The sequence below is a fragment of the Mizuhopecten yessoensis genome, unplaced genomic scaffold (assembly GCF_002113885.1).
Source record: "Mizuhopecten yessoensis strain PY_sf001 unplaced genomic scaffold, ASM211388v2 scaffold716311, whole genome shotgun sequence".
Classification (NCBI taxonomy): Eukaryota; Metazoa; Mollusca; class Bivalvia; order Pectinida; family Pectinidae; genus Mizuhopecten; species Mizuhopecten yessoensis.
The window spans coordinates 713,214-738,327 of NW_018480053.1; the positions used below are offsets into that span (position 1 = coordinate 713,214).

The 25,114-nt window shown below is 36.5% G+C and overlaps 1 protein-coding gene across 1 annotated transcript; it reads right to left on the reverse strand.

Moving 5' to 3' along the window:
* Window positions 1-13,779: 13,779 nt before the first annotated feature.
* On the reverse strand, window positions 13,780-23,600 carry LOC110442900 (endonuclease domain-containing 1 protein-like). Its single transcript, XM_021486763.1, has 3 exons — window positions 23,543-23,600; window positions 21,830-22,315; window positions 13,780-20,742 (listed from the first exon to the last, which is right to left on the reverse strand). Exons 1-3 carry the CDS (start codon window positions 23,598-23,600, stop codon window positions 20,063-20,065), a joined length of 1,224 nt encoding a protein of 407 aa, XP_021342438.1. The 3' UTR covers window positions 13,780-20,062.
* Window positions 23,601-25,114: the final 1,514 nt, after the last annotated feature.

The following is a 25,114-nucleotide window of genomic DNA, read 5'->3' on the forward strand; positions in this document are numbered from 1 at the left end:
ATGTTAAATATGTCGTATTTATGAATGACTGCTCGACTTATTGCTAATTATTGTAAACAGAATATCAGAGTTGCTTCCCTTTTACCACCAAAAGTCATTGCAATGGATGTTTTTGAGTCTCTGAAGTGCTCTGCTAAAGGTGAGTAGATAGTTACCATGTTCATTAAGCGATCACGTGATAAAGCTATGATGATACTATTTCAGTAAACTAAGTCACTTATTCCATAAACTGTTTTATGTACAAATGTTTGAATAACATCAGAATAATGACGATTAACCTTTTAACCTAAACAAAATAGCGTAAACTTAAAATGTCACAAAAAACAATGAAAATTGAGAATCGTAAAATGGCGCCTTGGTTTCAGGTGGGCATCTGAGTTTATCTTATTTCACCATTAACTATGCAATGTAATTGAATTAAGGGTTGACATTGGTATTCTTAATGTTTAGGATAATAAAACGGAAACATGTTCCATGATGCGCGCACTTCGAAGAGTTTGGTTTTACAATATATTATGTTCAACGTCCGATAAGCAGCTCTGGTCATTTTAGGACGTGTCCCCGTGTGTGTAATGCATACGCGCATGTATATCTGCGTGATGCAGGCAGGGTATGTTGGCGTATTTGACTCCTTACGATAGAGCGGATCTGATGCCGAATACTATAGTGTTTCTTCACCGATATAGATTTAGCTTGCCGAAGGGACCCAGGCCAGTATCAACCAGTCACATTATACGGACCACGGGTAAATGAGTTGTTTTATTAACCTAGATGAACGTTAAGCAGGGAAGAACCACTATCACTTTTAAGGACCTCGGTATGCCCCGGCATGAGGTATTACCACAGAAGGCGTTAGAAAAGATAGAGGCAATACAAAGCTGCCTATAAATCAACAAGCATATGTAAATTGTACAGTCATAATAAAAGTCGGCGACATTATCTCGTTTTTGTAAGAAATTGAAGGATTGATTGTATAGTGTTAAACGTTCTATCAATAGCTAAGGCAATTTAAGGACGTGGTTCCATGTGTGTTTTGAATGTTTGCATGTGTGTATGTGTGTATGTGTGTATGTTTGCATGTGTGTATGTTTGCATGTGTGCATGTGTGTATGTGTGGGTGTGTGTATGTGTGTATGTGTGTATGTTTGCATGTGTGCATGTAAGTATTGTGTATGTGTGTATGTGTGTATGTGTGTATGTGTGTATGTGTGTATGTGTGTATGTATGTATGTGTGTATGTGTGTATGTGTGCATGTTTGCATGTGTGCATGCGTGTATGTGGGTATAGTGTGTGTGTGTATGTGTGTATGTGTGTATGTGTGTATGTTTGTATGTGTGTATGTTTGCATGTGTGTATGTTTGTATGTTTGCATGTGTGTATGTGTGTATGTTTGCATGTGTGTATGTGTGTATGTGTGTATGTGTGTATGTGTGTATGTTTGCATGTGTGTTTGTTTGCATGTGTGCATGTAAGTATTGTGTATGTTTGCATGTGTGTATGTTTGCATGTGTGTATGTGTGTATGTGTGTATGTGTGTATGTTTGCATGTGTGCATGTAAGTATTGTGTATGTTTGCATGTGTGTATGTTTGCATGTGTGTATGTGTGTATGTGTGTATGTTTGTATGTTTGCATGTGTTTATGTGTGTATGTGTGTATGTTTGCATGTGTGTATGTGTGTATGTGTGCATGTGTGTATGTGTGTATGTGTGCCGGAGACAGGGTAAGTCGATGTATTTGCCACTTTGTAATAGCGCAGATCTGATGCTGACTTCATAGTGCTTTCCCGCTGAAAAATCATGCCAAAGGCACCCAGCACAGCATTCCACCAGGGCACAGGATATTGACGACGGATGAGCCAGTAGTTGCCATTCCCCTAAATGTAGCACCTAAAAAACGCCACATATATCGACATGTAAACATTAATTATATTAAGATACAACAAAACACGAATTAATTTTGCCGTATTAAGATAAATGAACATAATTTTGATAAACTTCAAGCATTTCTTGACGTTTTTTAATTAGATATCAGCAAGCCGACAGAAACAAGTAAAGAAATCTACCTATAAATTGACAAATATAACTGACATAGACTTAATAACAAGTCAAGACCCTCCCCATATAAATCAGATTGTGTAACTGACCTTTGTGTGCGATAATATAGTGATGATGGTCCCATGTTCGTCCAATTCTTAGGAGTTAGCATTAAACCATATTCATTCACAGATCGAGTGACATCCTCTTCATCTTATCCTTTCATCTTGTGTTTAGGGTTTCTGATAATTGAATAGTAATGGATCTTCCGGATCTGAATTAATGCTGACATTTTGTAAAAAACTGTTTGTTCCAAAATGTACTAGTAGTTTGTTGATGACATTACTTGTAATATTACTTGCTACAGCAGTTCATCTCAATGTACGATGGATACTTGGTTTCTTTCTTTAACTAATTTTATATATAATTTTGTCGTTGGCCTCTTTGGTCAATTGTTTCTGGATTTCTGACATTGTTTCAACGTAAAATATAGGATGGACTCCATCAGATCCTGGACTTTTCTTTGGTGTTGACATTTTAAACTACATCGCTGTTATGAATCCTTGATTTTATCTAAGCCTGTGATCGTTGTTTTTATAGGAATTTTTGGGAGGAATCTAGTCACACCCTTTACAAAAATAGTAAAATTTGATACAAAGTAATTATTGTGTCATTTTGCCATTTGTTTTTTCTAGTCTTTTTATATTTGATTTAGTTGTTTTCTAATTGCCATTTGTTTTTAGGATCGGTCTTTATAGCCTCAGCTAGTTTATGTTCGGGCACATTTTTTCACAGACTTGTGCTTTTTGTAGCCTCAAATCTTGCTCGTTTGAATTGACTATAAGATTGCAGAAGTTTCGCAATGGAGGTATTTTTACCCAATTTTTGTTTCTCATGTGGACTGATTCAAGAGTCCTATTTTTCAAGTGGTCCCTCGGAACTATTTGTTCGCTGGTGCATGATTCAGTATGGCACCTGATGAAGTGTCAACAAAAAAATCAACCATATCGACACAATTTTCAACGTTTGACCAATCGGCTTGTGCAATATTCCCTTTTATAGCTGTATTGTTGCCTTTATGAAAATTTTAGTTCGTCGTACATTTGGAACATTGCTATCGGCGTAGTTATTTATTTCTAAAAATCATTGTAATATGGTCACCTTACCTATACAATTGAGATAGTTGATGTCGTCGCTATTCAGCATGTTTTAGTTAAAAATGAGGATGATTTCTAGCAGAGAGGGTGCATTCTCCTTATATAGTAGGTTGATTATCACATTTAATTAGGAAGAGATATTGTACTTTCTCTAAAAAAAGTTATTGAGGAGGGATTGACATTTACTCTCATGATCATTGTTTCTCAGTTAATTTTGGTAGTTGGAGTCCCCTAATAAAAGAATGATGAGCTTTCGTTTACTATTTCTTCAAGAACGTAGTTGTTTTCCCGGGTACTATTCTGAATTCGATATACACCACATATACTAAGTTTGTTGTTATTTTTAAGATTGAATCGGCAGTTGTACTCGGCGCTCCTCAGGAAGGCTACGGCAGACCCAGTGGTACGCTCTGGCATCAAAATGGCCAGTAGACTGAACATGTTTCAGGCAATAGCAGAATTACCCATTACCTCACGCTTGGTTTGGTGGTGTTTTTCGTCCTATTAACATATATTGTCATTTAAGGACTGTCAAGTTTTTGTGATGGAGGAAAGCCGGCATTCCTGGAGAAAAACCACCGACCTACGGCCGGTACCTTGCAACTGCCCCACGAAGGCCTCGAACCCGCGACCCAGTGGTGGAGGGCTAGTGGTATAAGATTGTCAGACGCCTTAACCACTTGGCCACCGCGCCCTTGCTACGCAGTTCCACATGCAGGAAAAGGTACAGTATGATTATGAACTTATGTGTGTTAGCATGTGGTAAGATATGTATCAAATTAATTTTCTGTGTGTAATTAGAAAAATAGGAATTCGAAAAGTGTTAGAAACCAAAATTTATTCTACTGTGTTCGATATTTTTTTTATTAGTTGCATATTTTCAAGCAAGAAGCTTTTCCAAAACTTGGAATCGGTAATGAAACTTAACATCCTTTATTATCTGTTTTCATTTTTGCCTGACTGATTCAGTTCCTGTCAAAACGCAAGTTCTGCAGTAAAGATATAGTATATTTTAGAATTCCATTTTCACCAGAAGAAAGTTGAAAGCCATACATAATTTGCTTGTTATACTTAAATTACCTATATGTCTTTTTCAGGTTCATTTGGGAGCTTAGCCAGGCACAGCTGGCATCAGGTGTGTTAACGATGAATTCACAGGAAGAGTAAGCCATACCATCCAGTTGCGTCGAGGATGTGCTATTAAGAAGAATGGGAAGCCCATCTTTAAAATATAGTACCTATCCTTGATAATTGCTTTCCAGAGGATGGCAAAGCGGGTGGGTATATTTACCAAATTAAGAGAAAGGATATTTTGTGTGTAACTATTTTGATAGTGACCTGAATGTTCATGACTATGTACACATATGTGTGTAATCTCGGCGAAAATCATATCGACAAATGTAAATATATGTCCACACAAATCTTAAATTATGTCGACTAACTAACAAAATATTTCGCCAACTGCTCAGATCAAATCGACATTTTAAAACTAATCATGTCGGCACAAGTAACAAGTAACTCGTAAGTCGATGGCAGAAATACGCCACCATACGTGTCTATTAAGATAATTTTACATCCTGCTTGAGAAATTAAAAAACATTTGGTTGTAAGAGTGGGAGAGGGGAAGACATGAATGTCAGCTAACTATTCCTGTATGTACGGAACCGGGGCCTAGTTTTAGTAAAGCCTTGTGAAACTGGAGATCCAAGTTTCGTTTATAAGGTGGAGTATGCTATATGTCTTAGTCGGAAATAGAGTCTAGTTCTTTTCTGTCTTGAACTAAACGGAACCAGTGCCTCGTTCACAGTCCTTTTCTCTGAACTCAGAGCTGGGAAACAAGATCATGCCAAATTCGTTTTCGTTTTAACAATCTTTACGGTGTCCTAATGGTAACATTGACAACGTTAATACGTGTATTACTTCTAATGTTAAGGGTCGCGTGTTTGTGTTGTTTGTAGCTGTTGACTGTTCCATTAATGACGATATACTCACGAATGTAGTTCATGTATTACTCTCAGATTGAAGTTGACGATGCATACACATGCGTACTCTCGTATTAGTATAAACTTCCTAACTGTTCTTATGTACTTATGTACTTTCCGTTGATGGGTACTCTATTAACGAAGCACCGGCCGTGTTGGAACTGCTCTACACAGTTCGATCCCCGTACATACCTTAACTTGTCGCTTCACTCATACAAAACATACAGTTGTATAACCCTGGTAGGAAGTGACAAATCTATGTACTAGAACAGTTTAATATATAAAAAGAAAGACCAAGAACAGTTCTTACTGAGTTTGTTCTGACTATGGATTGCTCTGTCTTTCAATTATTTAGACTGTTGTAAATACTTTATATTTCGCGAGGCTGTTTTTGTGAATTTTTGACGAGAGGCCGAAAGAAAGAATATTTTGCAGACACAATCTTACAAAAACTTTATAATTTTCCAATATATATCAGGATATACACCCAGAACATGTGTTACCCAACAAAGGATACATATTGGGAAGTATTTAACGGATCGATATAACTTCAGGGTAGGGGGCGCAACTACCTTACCCTATTTGCTCATTACTATAAACTTTGCCTTAGTGTATTTACTTGCCTTTTTCATGTTATTTAAAACACGTTCTGGATATTGGATGTGGTACAGGGGATATCACTTTTCCCTTGGCAAAGGGATTGGAGGGCGTGTCAGTTACCGGATGCGACACATCGGAAAAAGCTATCATAACCACAACAAAACTTGTCTTTCACTGCAGTCGATGATGGGGCATACCCTAAGGATTGGATGAAAATGTTTGACGTAGTCCTCCTGTTTGGTGTTCTCCATGACCTTCCGTATCCTGAAAAAAGCCATGACAGAAATAAAGTGCTAAAGGACGACGAAATCATGGTCATTCTCGACCCTGATGTCGCAGTGACCACATGAACAACGTTGGTAACCTGCACGCCGCCAATGCGTTGACCTTCAACTCGTTTTACTGTGTTCCCAGCAGCTTTTGCCAACATAACAGCTCTGTTCTAGGCGTGCGCTGGGGTAGAGAGCAGAAAGAACTGAGCTCTTCCTGAACAAGATGGGATTAACGGTTAAGAACAGAGTATCACTACTGAGTAGCATATACCTCTATAGATTTGTCTGCGTTAAGACCCCTTCAAAGGTAGAGGACCAAACACTGTAACAACCAAGTAACTACGACCACTAACAAAACAGTTATCAGGTAACGTACGAGTAATGCTAAAAACTGAAAGCTTGTTTCTAGATCGTACGCTGTTAGATCTAACCCAATTCAACACCATTAGATCGTTATCTGGGTCCGTATTCATGAAACTGTTCTCATGCTCAAGCATGAAATCTGTGCTCAAACCAGCTTTCTTGTAACTCACTTAAATCATGTAAAACATTAAATGTTTTCCAAATCATTGAAAAAATAAGATTTAAGAAATTAATTTATTACTGAAAAGAGAAAATAGGCTAGAGCACCAAAAACATACTTGAGCATGAGAACGTTTTCATGGATATGGGCCAAGTACTCAATGACTCTCAACGTTTACGCAAGAAAGGTTACTTTCAAGAGCAAAATCACCACATGGTAAAGGATTCACAGCGTCCTATAGATTCAAAGAGCTTTTTAAAATACATAACAGTATATCAATATTACCTTTACATCATTATGCATCTGTATAATGTTTGGAGCCTTTGTTGTAAATATTGTCATTTCATAAGCTTTAGAGGTACATTTGATTCCAGGTACTTCTTAAGCTAACCTGTTTTACACTCGAATGGTTTCGTGTTGTTATACTCGAACAATAGACAAAAACTCATATGTATGTTTGTATTATATTAAAGCATCTTTTCATATTTAGTTATTGTTTCCTATCCTTGTCAGGCATTTTAAGGATTTGTTTAGAGTCTAACTTTCTAGTCTTTTGGGATGACATTGATCTCAAATTTGACAGCAACAACCTTTTACGGATGTACACATATATATGAGAAGTAAAACAATTTCTGTATTAAACTTTAATATGCATTTGTGGGTAAAATGCGTTAATGGCATAACAGAAAAGGAAAACAAAAATAATATGTCCGTGTGTTCGTTTTTGTGCTATGATCGGTCAAGATACCAGTTAAACATAATATGTGATCTTAGTTTTTTCTCTCTCGTTTTAACCATTTGCAGAACAAAGTCATAAACCATCTTCAAAGTGTGTTATCAGATATGTAGATATATTAATCATTTTTGCAGAATTGATAAAAACTATTTTCTTTAACGATTAACTTGAAGGATACTAAACTTGTATTGTGAAGAGTTCACGGGATGTCTGTTTCCGAATCGTCGTACATTGCAATTTAACAATTGTTTAAAAGGTTTCGTTTCCTAACGCGCACCTTAGAATATGTTCGTTGCCAACTGCGTTCATACTACCGTATACGCCGTCAAAATGAAGGTCAATCCTTAAATGTATATCGCTTAAGTATGGACAACCCTTATGGGGAATAAAATTAGATTATATACAATATATTATATATGTCATGGTTGTATGCATATGTGTAAGGAAATGAGAGATAGTGTGTATGGGTGCGAAGTAATGATTATATTATATCACGGTTTGTCAGGTTATTATAAATATGTGTTGTGTCATGGAAGTTAATCAGAGCGTTGAATGAATCTCCTCCTGCGAGTGGACAACCTATTGTACGGAGACTGACCCAAGGGATCAAAACCTGGCAGTCATCCATGTGATGGGAAATAAAAACTTATGTATTTTTTTTTTATATATATACAAGAGAAGGGTGTAGTTCACAAAATGAGCTACAGAATTAATTTTAATGGGGTATGGAACATCTTTTATTAACAATTAAGTAAGATGTAACCTTTTCATGAAACAACCGTTTGGATGAAATGAGTTAATAATAAGACCAGGTGTTTTTTAAGGGTAAGCGTCTTCTGACCGTTTGGATGAAACTCACAGAATATTATATGTTATAAAAAACCATAATTCCAGCTAAAAGTCGATAAAACCAGTGCAAAAATAGAACTAAGGAAAGATTTACGTGAGTACCCATGGAAAAGTACATAAGAGTTAATAAGACCAGGTGTTTTGTAAGGGTAAGCGTCTTTTGACACCCGCAACGCACGTCCTCACATCAAGAACTCGGGTAGTTGGAACCAACCAGAAGACACGCTTATGAGCATAATAAAATAGCATTGATCTTCATATCGCACAAAGAAATAGCAGATTTGTTTGCGAGGTCCTGATAGCGACCTTAAAACTTGTCCATAACTTTCCATTAACCTGCATCTTTGAAAACCGTATTGTAAGTTTATCGTCAGCAGTCGACATCTATCACGGCAGTCGTGATATTCAGAACAAGTCCGCGAGTACCGAAGCAACTGCAACATATTAACACTGTAGGTAGCGGAAGTAGGCATGTTGCTATCAAGACAGGGAAAGTTAACTTTCTCAAAGTCGAAATCGTCCCGCTTATCGTACAGCTCAGTGGTTAGCCGTCACATAGGCCATATTGTAAGTAAAGGTCGAGAGAAGCGGCCGAAGTAGAAACGCCTTCATTTCAAGCTCTGGAGGGAATGTACGATCAATGTGGTCAATGAATTTCTTGTAATGCAAGGCAGCACATCGTCCATTTATCTGAATGTGAAATTGAAAACCTTATCTGGGATTCCGTCTGCTGAAACATCTTGCCATCCAACTTAACAAAGATGTTGTCAACCAGGACTCAGTCATCCTCACAATATCGTCCTGAGTTTATTTCTTTTTTCGCCTTCGTTTTTATCCCACCAAAATATGTTCCAAAACAATTTACAATCATGTATTTATAACGCCGTATATCTTCCTTTAGTAAGAAAAATATCATAAAAGAGAACGTAGGCGTTCGTTGAAGTTGATATAAGAAGAGGATAGAGTAAAAGTTCGGAGTGTCAAACGTTTTGATAGAAGAAATATTGTTTAGAGGAGGATGTTCAAGATTGATCAAAAGATCTTATATATTCTTCAAAACCATATGCCGTTTGTTGTATTTCTTGATTCTAGAATCATAATCCGACTACATAAAATTTAGATATATTAATGACCTTGCAGTATAGTTATATATTATTTATATTGTAAAGGTAGAAAAACATTTTTGGCGTTGTATTCCAAGTGTAATAATATACCTTAATGTTAAAACAATGTCAAATAGGCGAAGTTAATCGTTCAAAGTTAATGGCGTTATGTGTTATTGTTACTAAGGTCTACTGTACAAGACTAGAGAAGACTTTGTGGGATCGCTGATTGCTAGGTAAATTGATCTAGGATAATGACGTTATGTGTTAGGTAATACAAGGTTATACTTGGCTTTGTTAGGGCTCGTTGATTTCTAAGTTAATTGAATAGGATAAACATGGTATGTGGGGTAATTGTTAAAAAACCTCTTTGACAGTTCTGTCAGTAGTATTTCAAACCTGGAGTCTCTTCCCCTAAAACAACTACCCCACGTAGAGTTTCAGAAATCGTAATGTATATTCAATTGAACATGCCCCCATAAATAGTTGTGGAACATTGCGAGTAAAACTCAAAATGCAATGCAATTTTATGTTTTTAACTCAATAGATTAACACTTGTTACCTTATTTTCATGCATATTGTCAAAAACTGGTTTGAAATATTTAAAAAAATTACTTGTCTCCTTCAACAATCAAAGGACTCAAGCCATGTGCTTTTTTTAAACGTATTAAGGAGTAAATTCTTCAAGCACTATTACAGACATAGGCATATTTTTTCAAGTAAATTCTTCAATTGAGTTTACTAAATGATAAGGAAATAAAAAACAATGTTAAAATAACGATGTTGCTTTGCAGGATCAATGGAAAATATGTTCTATCATGTATATTAAAGTCATATCCATGCAATATGATACTTGTAATAAATCGGTAATTTTCCCTTTTATGGTTGTAACATCCGCGCTTCCCCTACTTCAGATGTTTACATTTTGCATTCAACTTGTTTTCAAGTGTTTGCTTTGCATGTCATAAAATTTGTGATATACGTCGACTGCTAACGGTCAAATCCTCAAAACAGGGTTTTTACTCAAAAAGACTCTTTTGATATATGTTCAAATTATCTATTTGCATTTTTGTTAGATTTAGGAGTAAATTTCACCTTTTTCGCGTCAATGTTGTATGGAGAATGATCAGGGAAACGTTTAGCTTTGGGAGCTATCATCTTATTTTTCAAAGACAGCACAAAATTTATCATATAGTTATATCCCTTGGTACGTAACATTTATAAGTTTGGTTCTAAGGAAATATAGAACACCGATTGACCAATATAAGATCGACAAAGGTATTTTCATTTTCCAAAAATATATAGCATCCCGTACAGATGTGCTGTACTTATTTATAGACATAAATGAATTGAAACGGTCGACAAACCCTCAAAGAGTCTCTAAAGATTTGTCAATAATGCAGCCAGCCACCTTTAATGCAGTGGGTTGTCAGCTTCAATATGGACCAAACACATTTGAATTTCTAAGTGCATAGGGGATATTATCCCTGAGGATTTCAGCTAGTCTTTCTACGGAGTACTTAGGCTCTCTTCCAACCAGCAGCATTACGCTCACATATGGAATTATCAGCATCGTTGGCCTAGGAACTGTAAAGTTCCAGCACATGTAAAACGAACACAGAATGAAGGGTCGTTATGTAGATAAATATGAGTTTTTGTCACCAATCAATATATGATTTCATGCCATACATGCACTCAGTTTCTGAATTGGAATCAGTTACCGGTAATGTTGAGGAGCATCCGAGTCTTCTTTCTAAATGAAAACATTATGATGCATGCATTTCTAAAAGAAACTTATTGATTCTAGACATTCTTGAAATGTTGTTAATAGTTAGAAATCCTATCCAACATTGGATCTTTTTATACAAAAATACTGGCATTGATATCAGATAACGAAATTAAAAAAATGAATTCGATCGCATTAGCCACTTTTGCAGACAACTGAACATGGCCTAAATCGAAGCGGCAGCTTTCTATTAGGGCGTTTGGGAAGGGCTATCTGAGGCAGTTGTTGTAACAGATGGATCTTCACGCCCTTGTAGTGTAAAAAAACATACGATAAATGAACGTGATGAAGTGGTACTACGGCGTTGATTAATTATGACGCCATCCGAGATAACTATGTCAAACATTTAAACAATTTAAGAGTGTTCTCACTGACACATGTTTATCTTTATTTTTACTAAATTTACCGTTTGCACATACACTTTCTACTTGACCAACGGAGTCTAAAATGCATCTTAATATTGACAGCTGCCTTCTGTCATACGTCAAAAGAAAGGAATTATCACAGCAAGATTCTACTTATAGAACATCAAGTTTACAAGGAAAACATTCATTGATGCCTGATGTGAAAGTCACCCCGTAACCAACTCACACATGATATGCTAATGGTGATGATTGCCGTATTTGTCAAACAAGGGGTGATGATTGAGAACGGGTTGAGGGAGGAGGGAGTGAGGTCATGAAATGCAAGAGTGTCGTGTCATAACAAAAATGGGGAACTGTTTCTCCAATGCAGCAGATCAATGAACACTGTGATAGGCTGTTTTACACACACAAAAATGCTATAACATACATAACCAAAGATGACGGAACAAAATATAGCAATTGGATTATACAATATATCACTATTGACAAGATGTTCATCAAATTACAAGATATAGATTAATTATTTACTGGATCAGGCTGAAGCTCTGCAATCATGCATTGGTCAACATTAGTTTAAGGTCTTGAGAAAAGGTTAGTCTTTAAAGCTTAAATTGGAGAAAAAGTTCAGAACTTACAAGACAAATATGAAATTGAGATTGAGGAAAAATGAAATCAAACACATTAAAACAGCCATACGCCGCAGCAGTGAGATAATTGCTTACACTAGAGATCAGTAAACAGGGACATCAGTAAACAGGGACATCAGTAAACTAGAGATCAGTAAACAGGGACATCAGTAAACAGGGACATCAGTAAACAGGGACATCAGTAAACTAGAGATCAGTAAACTAGAGATCAGTAAACAGGGACATCAGTACACTAGAGATCAATAAACTAGAGATCAGTAAACAGGGACATCAGTAAACTAGAGATCAGTAAACTAGAGATCAGTAAACAGAGACATCAGTTAACAGGGACATCAGTAAACTAGAGATCAGTAAACAGGGACATCAGTAAACTAGAGATCAGTAAACTAGAGATCAGTAAACAGGGACATCAGTAAACTAGAGATTAGTTAACTAGAGATCAGTAAACAGGGACATCAGTAAACAGGGACATCAGTAAACTAGAGATTAGTTAACTAGAGATCAGTAAACAGGGACATCAGTAAACTAGAGATCAGTAAACAGCATGGCGCAGAATGTTGTAAGGAGAGCAGAGAGGAGGAAACGGCAAAGATAGGAGAGTAAGGTCTGTTTGTCTATGGCAGACCACGGAAGGCAACTTTCTAATTAGTTTTCTATAATTATGACAGAAGGTAGGGGCTGTAGTTTTCCATTATTTCTGGTGATTGACTAGAAAATGAATATGCTACAATAGAGAAAGGGGCATTAACTTTGAATAGTTCAACATTTAGTTCAGTTTAGGATCTACTCTTTGTAGAAGACCTTGTTTTGCTGTCATCAAGTGATTAAAATCTTCAAAGGCAGACAAGTGACGCGGGTGGCATTGCTGCTTGGGAAGGTTTTTATCATGGCAGCTAAGACAAACATCGCTCCACTAGTTAAACAGCAGACATCACCAAAAGTCTTATAGCGAAGGCAATGCATGTCCTTTACCACCTTCGAAAGATTAGGGAACAAACAAATACAGCATAAGGACAAAAACAGAATATATGACTTATATTCTTTCAGTAAAACAGTATATCTCTGAGCGTTAGAAGATCACTAAGAAAGACTGCTACCAGCTGAACACATGGTTCAGAGGAGAATAAATATGATAATCTGGCAGAATTAGAATACACTCTGTCACGAACACCTTTGAAGTTCACAGATGGCAATACATTGGTGATGTCCTGTGAGAATGGGAAACTGGCCGCGGTGGTCGAGTGATTAAGGCGTCCGACATTCCGCTACCACTAGCCCTCCGTCACTGGGCCGCAGGTTCGAGACCTACGTGGGGCAGTCCCCAGGTACTGAGTATTGGTCTCTGTTTTTTTTCGCCGGAACTCCTACTTTCCTCCAATATCAAAACCTGACACGTCCTTAAATGACCTGAGCTGTTAATGGACGTAAAGCACAACCAAACCAAAAACCAAAAGAATGGGAAATTGAATGGTTGCCTGACTTCCCTGATGTGGACACCACATTGGAATAGGAGAATGAAACGGCCTTTACGTACTAGTTGAGAAGTAATAAAATTCTTCGAAAAGGAAATGTACGATATGAAGCAACTGCGAAGACTTGTTTATGTGAGACCTGACATCAAAGAGATTTTAAGTTGCAAGTTTAAACTAAACCCATGAGGGGACATCATATGAAATCACAAGAAACATTGGGGGAAGGGTTGAAAAAACAAGACTCGGCTCAACATTTTTTTAATTTTTTATTGAAGCAACAAAGGAACATTTTGAAATAAAACAATGCATCACAGATATCTTAAATCTAATGTTAAGGATGATACATATTTCACAAACAAGATTATTCTTTACTCATGTTTAATACAAAGGGCGACACCGGCATTTCCTCCTTACAATGGCTGCATATCACCAATAAAGCAAGATAGTGACCGAGACGGAAAAATACTAAAACACGAACAAAATAGTTTTCCCTGTTTTATTTGAGCGATTTTACAGGCCAACCGGACAAGGTTCTGTGATGATTTGGTAGATTTGTTTTGTCTATTGGGAAGTTGTGTACATATAGGAATTGTACCTTGGATTTCTGTTAAACGGTCGTAGATGACAGAAAAGTAAAAGGGTCCTATCTTTGTGTGATGTAGACAGGAAATCACTCTGTCCGCATTGGACATATATACCCACCATTTGGTGAAGGTTTTTGTGTTCATTAGTTAGGAGGCATATTCTATCTTTTCATACCACGCATTGATGTTGTATCTTCAGTCTCACAACACGCTAGAGACATAATCTGTCTGTCTACATCTCACATGGGTGACCCATGCGGTCTTATTCAATATTCACTCCGTCCTGTGTGGCACAAATAATATTTTTATAACAGATATTGTTAATAATTTGTGAGATCATTCTAGTAAAGGGAGGAAACCCGGTAGTGTCCCAAATGTAAGATGTTGATGGAAGAATATTAGTACCTTTTACCTTGTGATTCATTAAGTGAGGATAAGATATATCTTGACGAGGTTCTGAGCGGGAAAATACGGATAAGGGACGATAGCTTTTAACCTGTACCCTCATACAATGTACCTATATATTCATGATTATTGCAAATTAATATGAATTTCTTCATCTTTATTTATTTTTTATACACCTTAAACTCTTCAACATTCTTTATGATTCATAATATTCTTACTATCAAACATGTATTTTATGTTTTATTTTCAATAAGAATCCTATTCCTTAAGTAATGGTATTTTACTCGAACTCTGAAAAAATGAATGTATAGCATTAATATGTTGAATGGACAAGTTATATACCGTAGGCATGGTAGAATTACCACTGTTATAGTAGTGACGGAGAAAAATTGATGGAATGACACATTTGATGGAGTGTTTTTGATGGAAAGGTTACGTCATTATTTTATGGAATGGTATTATTTGATGGAATGAACGCAGCATTAATTCGATAGAAAGACCAAAATAGCATTATTCGTTAGAATGACAACATAAATATTCGATGGGATGACCACAGCATTATTCGTTAGAATGATTCAAGTAATACCTATTTGACGAAGTTACACCTGCACTGGTTTTTAACATTAGATATCTAATCTTTTGGACACGAATTAGCAGATACGCTTAATTATATCAATTAAGTCAGTTTGACGCGGTTAAATGGACCACATCAGATTTACGTCTGGGAACTAGCTGCAATGCGTGTGTTAAACCTTTTCCGCTAATGGTAGAAAAGATATGGTATAGATAATTCATAATAATGTAATTTTATTGAGATGCTATAGTTTGCGTTGACTTATCCTGGTTATAATCTAAAATCAATATCCTCGCCAGATTTTAATTTTGCTTCAAACATTTTGCAAAGTTTCATGTTCGTGATCCTGTGAACACGAAAACTTCAAATATTGTTGAAGGGAGAAGATGTTACAATGTTTAGCTGTGATATGATCGACCTGTAAAGAATCCAATGTCTGCTGTTGACTTACATATAGACTCGCTAGTAAAATGTATCATCAGAATGGTAATGTTGTAAAGTTTATATATATACGTAACACAAACAGAACAATAAGGACAGTCAGTACTCCCATAATAAACACTCTTCACGAGACATTTCAATTATCCGTAGGTTTCACAAAATATAGCTTAGCCTATAACTACGGTCGGTTTTTAGGAGGTGGGGTAAGATCGTGAGTGATGTTATTACAAGCTAGCAATCGATATCTGGTATAACAGAACTCCGTGAACCAGATCAGGTATTGTGAACAGTATTATAAATAATCTCGGCGTGGCGTGTACAGTGCTCGTAAAGCCTTCAGCTTCGTTAGATTTATTGTCATTGCTGTTCATATCTATTACGAAATTAATTTCATGAATCCATTTCATTAAATCCATTTTTCAAATTTTCTAATTTCAGTTACTATTATGGATATTATCAATGCCATTATTAGAGAATAACAAGAAAATGTATTGACGTCACGTTCGGGGCAACGTGACATAATTTTTGCGTCACTTCCGTTGCCATCAACTTAACAAAATCCAAATATGATATCATAAATGTTAGCCTTAATTTGTCGTCTAATATACATTTATACATTTTAGCATCAAAGCAGTTTAGTGATAACTATATATGTAACTTATATGATATGGTATAAAATAACGGACTGGACATAATGGGATCACAACCTGCGCTGACATTACGTCTACATTGGAATGTTTATCCGTACACCTCATAACACATGATGACGTACACAAAATTAATTTAAATGAATATTTAAGTGAATATCAACAAACACATAATTGATTTATGTCTAATTAGTTCTCAGTCACACTAGTTTCAATGTTATGACGTCATGTTTATCAAGATGACCTACTTTCTCATATGTAGAATAATTTGTACCGTGTGAAAAAAAAGGTATGTTCTCTGTCAAAAAATTATTTTATAAAATCAAATAAAACCTTTAATAATGAATCCATGTACGCATTTCTGATTAAAAGAAATGAAGCAGTCCTTCACAAAATTACTGATCATGTATCATGGCAAACAAAAGTAAAAATTGTCCTTACGAGTATGAAGAATTTGTGTACATTTATGTAATAAAACAGATCGAGTGACCATATATGGATCTACTAATAGTATGTTAAGATCGAAATCACGACATATCATATGCTACTAGTTACCCCATGGTGATGTCCCTGTCGTAATTAGAAGATAGTTAAGTAATACTAAGGACATAGTTTGCTATTTCAAGAGGCATACATCGACTTCTGTACTCATTCATACAGGAACAATCTCAAAGTATCGTGTTCTAAACTATAACCAAGAAAGGACGCTTCTTGGCATTCCATTTTTTTTATTACATTTGTTGTCTTGAAAACCAAAATGTTTAATGTCTCGAAATAAACTGTCAAAGTCGATTGATAACCAGGTACTGACTTAATCACAGTTTCTAACGTTTTTGCACGCTTTAGAATAAGTGTCATCATAAAATTTGTAACAAGGTCCCATGTATGACAATCGATCAAGTTCAATGTAAACACATGTCTAGTAAGAACAGAAATATGTTCGCTTGCGTTCACCATAAACAGGTTTTATGGTAGAAAAGCAAGGTATCATACATACACGGTGACATAGGCGTATATGATAATAGGATTAGTCACTTTTCATTCATGTTACGAAAATATGTACTATACTGATGATATGTAAACGCATGCAAATGAAATGAAATATAATACAAATTTATGTATTGCGTTCGACATGCAGTATCAGAAAATTCATTATTATGCGAACAAATACAAAATAAAAAGAGTCTATTGCAATGACACTGAACATCAAGTGCTTAATGCTATGTACACAGGTGATTCAAACCATCACATAAAGCTACAGAATATAATCCTACAGTCTTAAGTATAAACTCGAGCTAATATCTACCCTATACATACCACAGAATATAATCCTACAGTCTTAAGTATAAACTCGAGCTCAGAGCTACCCTATACATACCACAGAATATAGTCCTACAGTCTTAAGTATAAACTCGAGCTCAGAGCTACCATATGCATACCACAGAATAGAGTATAACAGTCTTAGATATAAACTCTAGCTCAGAGCTACCCTATACATACCACAGAAAATAGTATAATAGTCTTAAGTATAAACTCGAGCTCAGAGCTACCATATGCATACCACAGACTATAGTCCTACAGTCTTAAGTATAAACTCGAGCTCAGAGCTACCCTAAACATACCACATAATATAGTCTAATAGTCTTAAGTATAAACTCGAACTCAGAGCTACCCTATACATACCACATTATATACCACATAATATATCATACAGTCTTTAGTATAAACTCGAGTTCAGACCTACCCTACACATGCCACAGAAAATAGTCCTACAGTCTTAAGTATAAACTCGAGCTCATATCCACCCTAAACATACCAGAGAATATAGTCATACAGTCTAAAGTTTTAACTTGAGCTAATATTTACCCTATACATACCACAGAATATAGTCTAACAGTCTGAAGTATAAACTCAAGCTCAGAGCTTCCCTATACACAATCACATAATATACCACATAATATATCATGCAGTCTTAAATATAAAGTCGAGCTCATATCTACCCTAAACATACAACAGAATATAATCCTACAGTCTTTAGTATAAACATGAGTTCCGACCTACACTAAACATACCACAGAATATAATCATACAGTCTTAAATATAAACTCGAGCTCAGAGCTACCCTACACATACCACAGAATACAGTCCTACAGTCTTCAGAATAACTCGAGCTCAGAGCTACCCTACACATACCACAGAAAATAGTCATACAGTCTTCAGAATATACTCGAGCTCAGAGCTACCCTACACATACCACAGAATATAGTCATACAGTCTTAAGTACAAACTCGAGTTCAGACCTGCTCTTCACATACCACAGAATATATCCTAGTCTTAAGTATAAAAACGAATCGCCTTACCGCGTTACTCAATACATTTCATATATGATTACCCAATAAAAAATCCAGTTCAATCAAGGGTATTTCGCCAGTATAAAAACCAGCTCGTGTTGCTTTAAATACACCATATGTGTTTCTCTAGTATGCATTCAATTTAATGTATATGTATATATATCCATAAAATACTGTAAATTCATATATGAACTGTTAACCGAAATAACTGATCTCGAAGGGTAATAATGTATGAATATTTCTAGAAGTTCTTTTAAGAAAAGACATTGTAAAACGTGGACACCTAGTTAGAACATTCACCGTGACTTTGTATTGAGTACTGTGAGAGATATATACAAAACGTAGTTTTAGTTTTCATACATTAATTAGCACGTAAAATGGCGCAGCTATATGTCGAGCAAATTGTAAACAAAAACAAAAGTTTTTGACAATCTTAGATGTTTTATCCTCTGTTTACAAATCATGTATTCGCCAACAGCGCTTTGCTTTCATTTTCCCCTAACTTCTTTGTCTTGCTCAGATGCTTTACAAATACAGCATATATATACAATGCAAACGTTCTATAAACAAGTATTTAACAAAGGAATGTGTACAGGGGGCGCCCCACTACTTTCCATCGAAGTAATGTACTCAGTATTGCTATCGACACAGATCGCGTTTACACAAATGTTTGTGTGGTATCCGCTCATTTATTGAACTGAAGGAGATAGGTCAGTGATTCTATTCGTCGTGTGTGAATGTTTGATAGTATCAGGATGCTACGATAGTACAGTGCAAGTGTTGCCTTTCAAAACTAGTTTGTTTTAATTAAGCAGTTTCCGCTCGTCCCCTGTTTGTTAAGGTTTTTTAATCAAGCGTCCATGGCCGCGTGCAACCGTCATTTTTCTCATGTTTGGTGAATTTTGAGTTAACATACGTTAGTAATAACACAATGATAGTAGATGGATATTCCACATATAGCCAATGTTTTCACCATTGTAACAGTCGGGGTTGACTGATCTAGCTACAAAACCTATGTGATCATAAATCGGGCCAGGACGAGCCATTAACTGGAGAAACGTCCCTTGTGATGATGTGAAGCATCCGACAAGGCCGAATAAGTCCGTATTAGACAGTTCATTCGGAAACATCTCCGGCGTTTTCAGATTATACTATTTTTAAAAAGGCATTCATACTACGCTGTCACATGTTGTACCGGGACCACATGTTCGGACACCTTGCTAGCTGTGTGTTTTATCAGCACGTGCGGTTTGGTCATGCAAATCGATTTTGAAATGGACAGCAAAGTGATTGCATTTTTATCGCTTATATGGTGACTGTTTTTCATTCGTTCATCAATGTTTTATACTCAGTAATCTTAGTTTTTCTTCTATTGAATCGTTTGCCTTTTATCCTCTCTAGTGACGTAGCGCATTCCACCGATAGTCCACGTGCACCTGATGCTGTCGTTTATTTACTGCCGGTGTCCATTGTCCATGGTACACAAATTGTTGACGTACAATGTGGTGTCTACGGTGAGCACACGTGATCTACTAAGCGCTGATGACCTGTGATACATCATGTTGGATATTCGAACATACACCTTCAAAGGCCGGAAACAATTTCACCGAGTTTTGTCCGCCATCGTTATATAGATCAGACAACAAGACCTCCAACTGAACCACTGGTGCTACAATGATTGGGCTGTTGATGTCGTTCCGCACGTACACAGAAAATGAAGACGTTTCTGCTCCACGAACACAGCAGGCAGCCATCCATACCAAATATGGAATGTTCACACGTTTGTTCAGCAACACTTCCGGATTAGTTGACGGCACCGCTCCAGCTATAACATACACTTCCGGATAGTCATGTGACTGTCGACGTTTTTTGTTTTGGTCGCTTTCTGAATATATAGGAATGCTGCAGTGATCGACTGCAAAACGCCGGACGTTGTGCACGGCTTGGTTCCACGCCGTGAACAAGGAGATGTGGATTGGTAGGGTGTTGGTTACTGTATATGTAGCAATCCTCTTACTCACTCCAAACCCGGCTATGTCAGGAGACAGCAAGTGCATCATATGGTACTTAGACTCCTCGTAGTCATTCTCCAGAGCTTGGTATAGTCCAGTTTGGCAGATCTGCTCTTTGGTCTCAACATTTTTCTGCATCATGCCCCTTCGCTTTTGTTCAAAGAACAAACTGAAGAGGGTGTAGTCAACAGGGAGAAGACCTGGAACAAACAGAATCCAGAACGTAAATGTTGCACCAAAAGGAATCTTACGTTGGGTAACTATTTGGGTTTGACTTACCAAGGGATATACTCTCTGTGCCAACCAGAAATCTGAACTTTGTTAACGCTTAAACCTGGATATTCTAAAGCAACCGACGCAATAGCTATGCACACAGGGACCTTATACATTGTTACCGCTATATTTGGACTAAGGTGCTGAGAGTATTTTACATGTTTTGGGGTTTAGATCGACTTTCCGTAAAAATGCCACCCCCAATGATTATATAAACGAGAAGAATGGAAAGCTTTTGGTGTCCAAAAGTCGACCCCACTTAACTTTCTCGCATCAAAAACAACATCGAATTACCAGGGGTATGAAACAAGTCAAATGACAGTGTATATATCATATCATGGACAGGGGTATCTATAATTTTTCCAATGTGAGATTATTTTGTATCATCCTAGGGTCAGAAAACCTATAGGGTATGGCATGGTAATGAAGACAATTTGATGACGTCACTTGGTAAGAGCTTGTCAAACAAAGTATTTGTTTTTTAATCATTTTAATAGCGGACGGAAATAATAACTCCCCACTTTGAGGGGTGGAGGAACAAAATACCCATCCTTCTGAGAGCGAAATGAACAGAGCTTAATCATTGGCGTAAGACGATGTAATTGTTAAAACTCAGCAAGCGATTTCTAAATCTTATCCCTTCGATTATTATTTCCTCATCTCATCCAACATGGCGTTAACTACTCTATCAACCTGACATAGTATTTCACGTTGTATTGTTGTCATTGTGACGTGACGTCAGAATGAAGACAAATGTATAAGGTGGTAATTTGCATTTAAATGACATCATTATTTTGTATTATTGTGCAATATATATACAAAGATTCAAAGCTAGCTAACATATAAACACATTTGATAATACAATGACTTCTACCTTGTTTATAATGAATATACCTGAGAAAAAATATTTTTTCAAACGTGTGTTAGAATATGAAAGTAACATGGGAAAGTCTCGGTACCACTGTTTGTTTTCGGATTAAATATTGAGGAGGTCGTGTGTATGGGTAGACTAACCTTTCTCCAACATGAAAGAAAGCGTAGGCCTGAGTGAGTCTCCTAGGTCCTTGAAGCGTGCAAATGACATGACAGGGCCACGCTTCTCGGTGTCGTAAACTGTGGCAAACTGTGTAGACTTGGGTCCGAAAATGTCCGCAAACTCCGTTCCCGGGGCAAACCGCTGACACACATGGTACTTTTCAGAAATGTTCGGAAAACCTTTAGGGGATACCTCGTCTAAGAGGAACTTCTTCCAACATTTGTGTTTTCGGTCTCCTTTGTTTTTCATGATCTTCTTTTTTGGCCGACATTCTGTCTCCTTTTTACAAAAGTCTTCCAGCTTGTCCTGGCAGTGTCTGGGTGCTGATGAGAATGGAATGAAAATGGCTCTATGGTTGCACCAGATCACCTGGTCGCCTTTCTCCGTCAGTGTCCGCCATGTCCAGTTGGAGTGGACAAATTTCTGCAGGCCGGCATCATACAGGGAGAATTTACAATCGACTTCTGTAACAGACATATACCATTAAATATACCTGTTTATTACCTGAAATAACTTTGGAATACATATATTACCATCATAATTACCTCGCCAGGAATGTACATGGGTTGTCTATAGCGGTATTTTTTGTATATACGTTATACGGCGTCATTTGCTGTATTTTACCGAACGTATACATTTCATGATAAATGTATTATTGCTTTAATTTCTCTATAACTTTAAATTCTATTTGCCAATATGAAAACAATTGAACGTTTGAAACTGGTCCAAATCGATTGCTATTATTATACAAAAATGAAAGAATTTCGACTTGATTATAATAATATTGCAACAACACCATAGAAATGTGATTACCATCGTTGTTAAAATTCTTCGAATGAAACAACACGGTAAGGACAAATATCTATTTGTTCAGAAAATAGTAGCAATAGAATGTGGTACAGTAGTAATTATTTGTAAAGTTTCTGTACAGCGTATTGGATTACATTTTCTAGTGTTTTTTTTTAAATCAATTAAAAGATTCGAGACTAGAAATACTAGATGTGCTTTTGTCTCTTTTCATTTTTTTTCTAAATAATCAAAAGCCTTGAAACGGTGGAAGTGCTAAGAGAAGATATATGTCTGTATAAATATTTGTAAATAACTATCAGAAGAATATATATTTTTTATTATGAAAGTGCCAAGATATTATCTAACTGAGATCATTGTAAGCAATAGGCATCTCCCATATGTACCTGATGTTCCAAGTATTACCAACGTAAACGTCTTTTCTATCTTATATCACAAACATTACAAGTTATCATTCCCCGTTATCTGATATTCTGATACCATAACAAGGTTTAAGGTGTCTCCTACCTGGGAACTAATTGAGAAATATTCAAAGGAACATCGGAAGATTGTGTGTAACTCTTTAAGTACACGATTATAGCATTTCGTTTCTGAGGTGAATCTTCTCATCTATTCTAATTTCTGTACCAGTAGGAATTCATTACAAATCATCCCATCCGTAGTTTAACCTGATCGGTTTTAATCATTACAAATCTCTTTCCGGAACTTTAAAGATATCTCTGTGCTTTCCGGAAATCACTGATTTGTAAAATGCGGTGTGGAACATAAGCGGAAAATCTTTACTGCAAGGTTTCCCGGGGGAGTCATTATCGTGATCAATATGGCAGCGACTGATGGATGTCACGGAAGCAAGTAAAATAAAATAAGGAGATATTTCCACTTACCGTTGGCGAGCTTACCGTCGAACAGTTGATCTGGAAAGAGGCGAAACGAGAGACTCATTAGCAGTAATAGGAGCAACCCTGTCCCGATTTTACACACTTGTTGGTGTTGTTGTCAACCCTGTTTCTACACCCTAGAACCCATTAAAGGCATTCTGTATTAGCTTAACGAGACATTATTCAAATTAAAATTGATTTTTGTCGAAGGAATTGAAAAGTAGTGTTAACGTACACGTTTCAGTGAAAATCTGATTTAATTGTCTTCACACCAGCTTACCATACAAAATGATGAGCACCACAAACGACACATTACACTCATAATCAATTAGTTACAAAAAAGAGTTTAGTTTGCACAACAAGCAAATTCAGTATTGCACTGGTTTCAACCATAAAACATGTCAGAGGCCAAATTCATCAAGCCATTCTCAAGCTCAAACTCAAATTATGAGACCAAAACGTCATTAGCCTACGATATCTTAAGTTACCTGTCATTAGCCTACGATATCTAAAGTTACTTGTCATTAGCCTACGAGATCTAAAGTTACCTGGCATTAGCCTACGATATCTTAAGTTACCTGTCATTAGCCTGCGAGATCTAAAGTTACCTGTCATTAGCCTACGAGATCTAAAGTTACCTGTCATTAGCCTACGATATCTAAAGTTACCTGTCATTAGCCTACGAGATCTAAAGTTATCTGTCAGTAGCCTACGAGATCTAAAGTTATCTGTCAGTAACATGCGAGATCTAAAGTTATCTGTCAGTAGCCTGCGAGATCTAAAGTTATCTGTCAGTAGCCTACGAGATCTAAAGTTGCCTGTGATCATCGGATAAATCTTGGAAATCACAATTGTTACCTATGGGACATGTTGTGTAGCAGTTGGAAAGTTATAAATTATGACCCAATATCCGGAATAACTTTGTATCTCTAGATATGTCTTTCAGTTGTATGATTTGTTAAATAAGAGACGGTGTTTAACAATTGAGCATGGGTCATTTGTTGAAACATAAAGGGTGTTTCGCTGTTTAGAATTGATAATCAGTGCTAACATATTGTAATAAGGGAGAGTGTGTTTGACTAATGAGCACGTTTCATGAGTGTCAACTTGGAGGGTGACTACATTATCATTGGTAACAAATTGCAAAATGCGAGAATGCTTTATTTTGAGAATGGATCATTATTAACTTCACAGAACACCGACACAAGTCGGCTTGTATAGATGACATACTGTACTTTAAACCAAGTCACGTTTTACAATATCGGGTGCATTGCGATACATTATTTTGTGGAAAATTGGATTAGAAATATTTAAGGTAGAAAAAAAGGAAAGATTGAAATTCAGCTACTGGATTCATATCCTGATCCTCAAGCCATACATACGTATGCTGTCTGGAGTTAACATGGTAAATTAGTGAAATTTTCCAGGATATGCAAGATTACTTGTAAAGGTTAACATATTGTGTTATCAGTGGTAATCACAGCTCTACACTCGCCGTGTACGGCATAGTCCTCATCAATTTACTGATACGGGATTATTGATTTACATGTAACTGTATCTACCTCTGTGGCTGTCTGT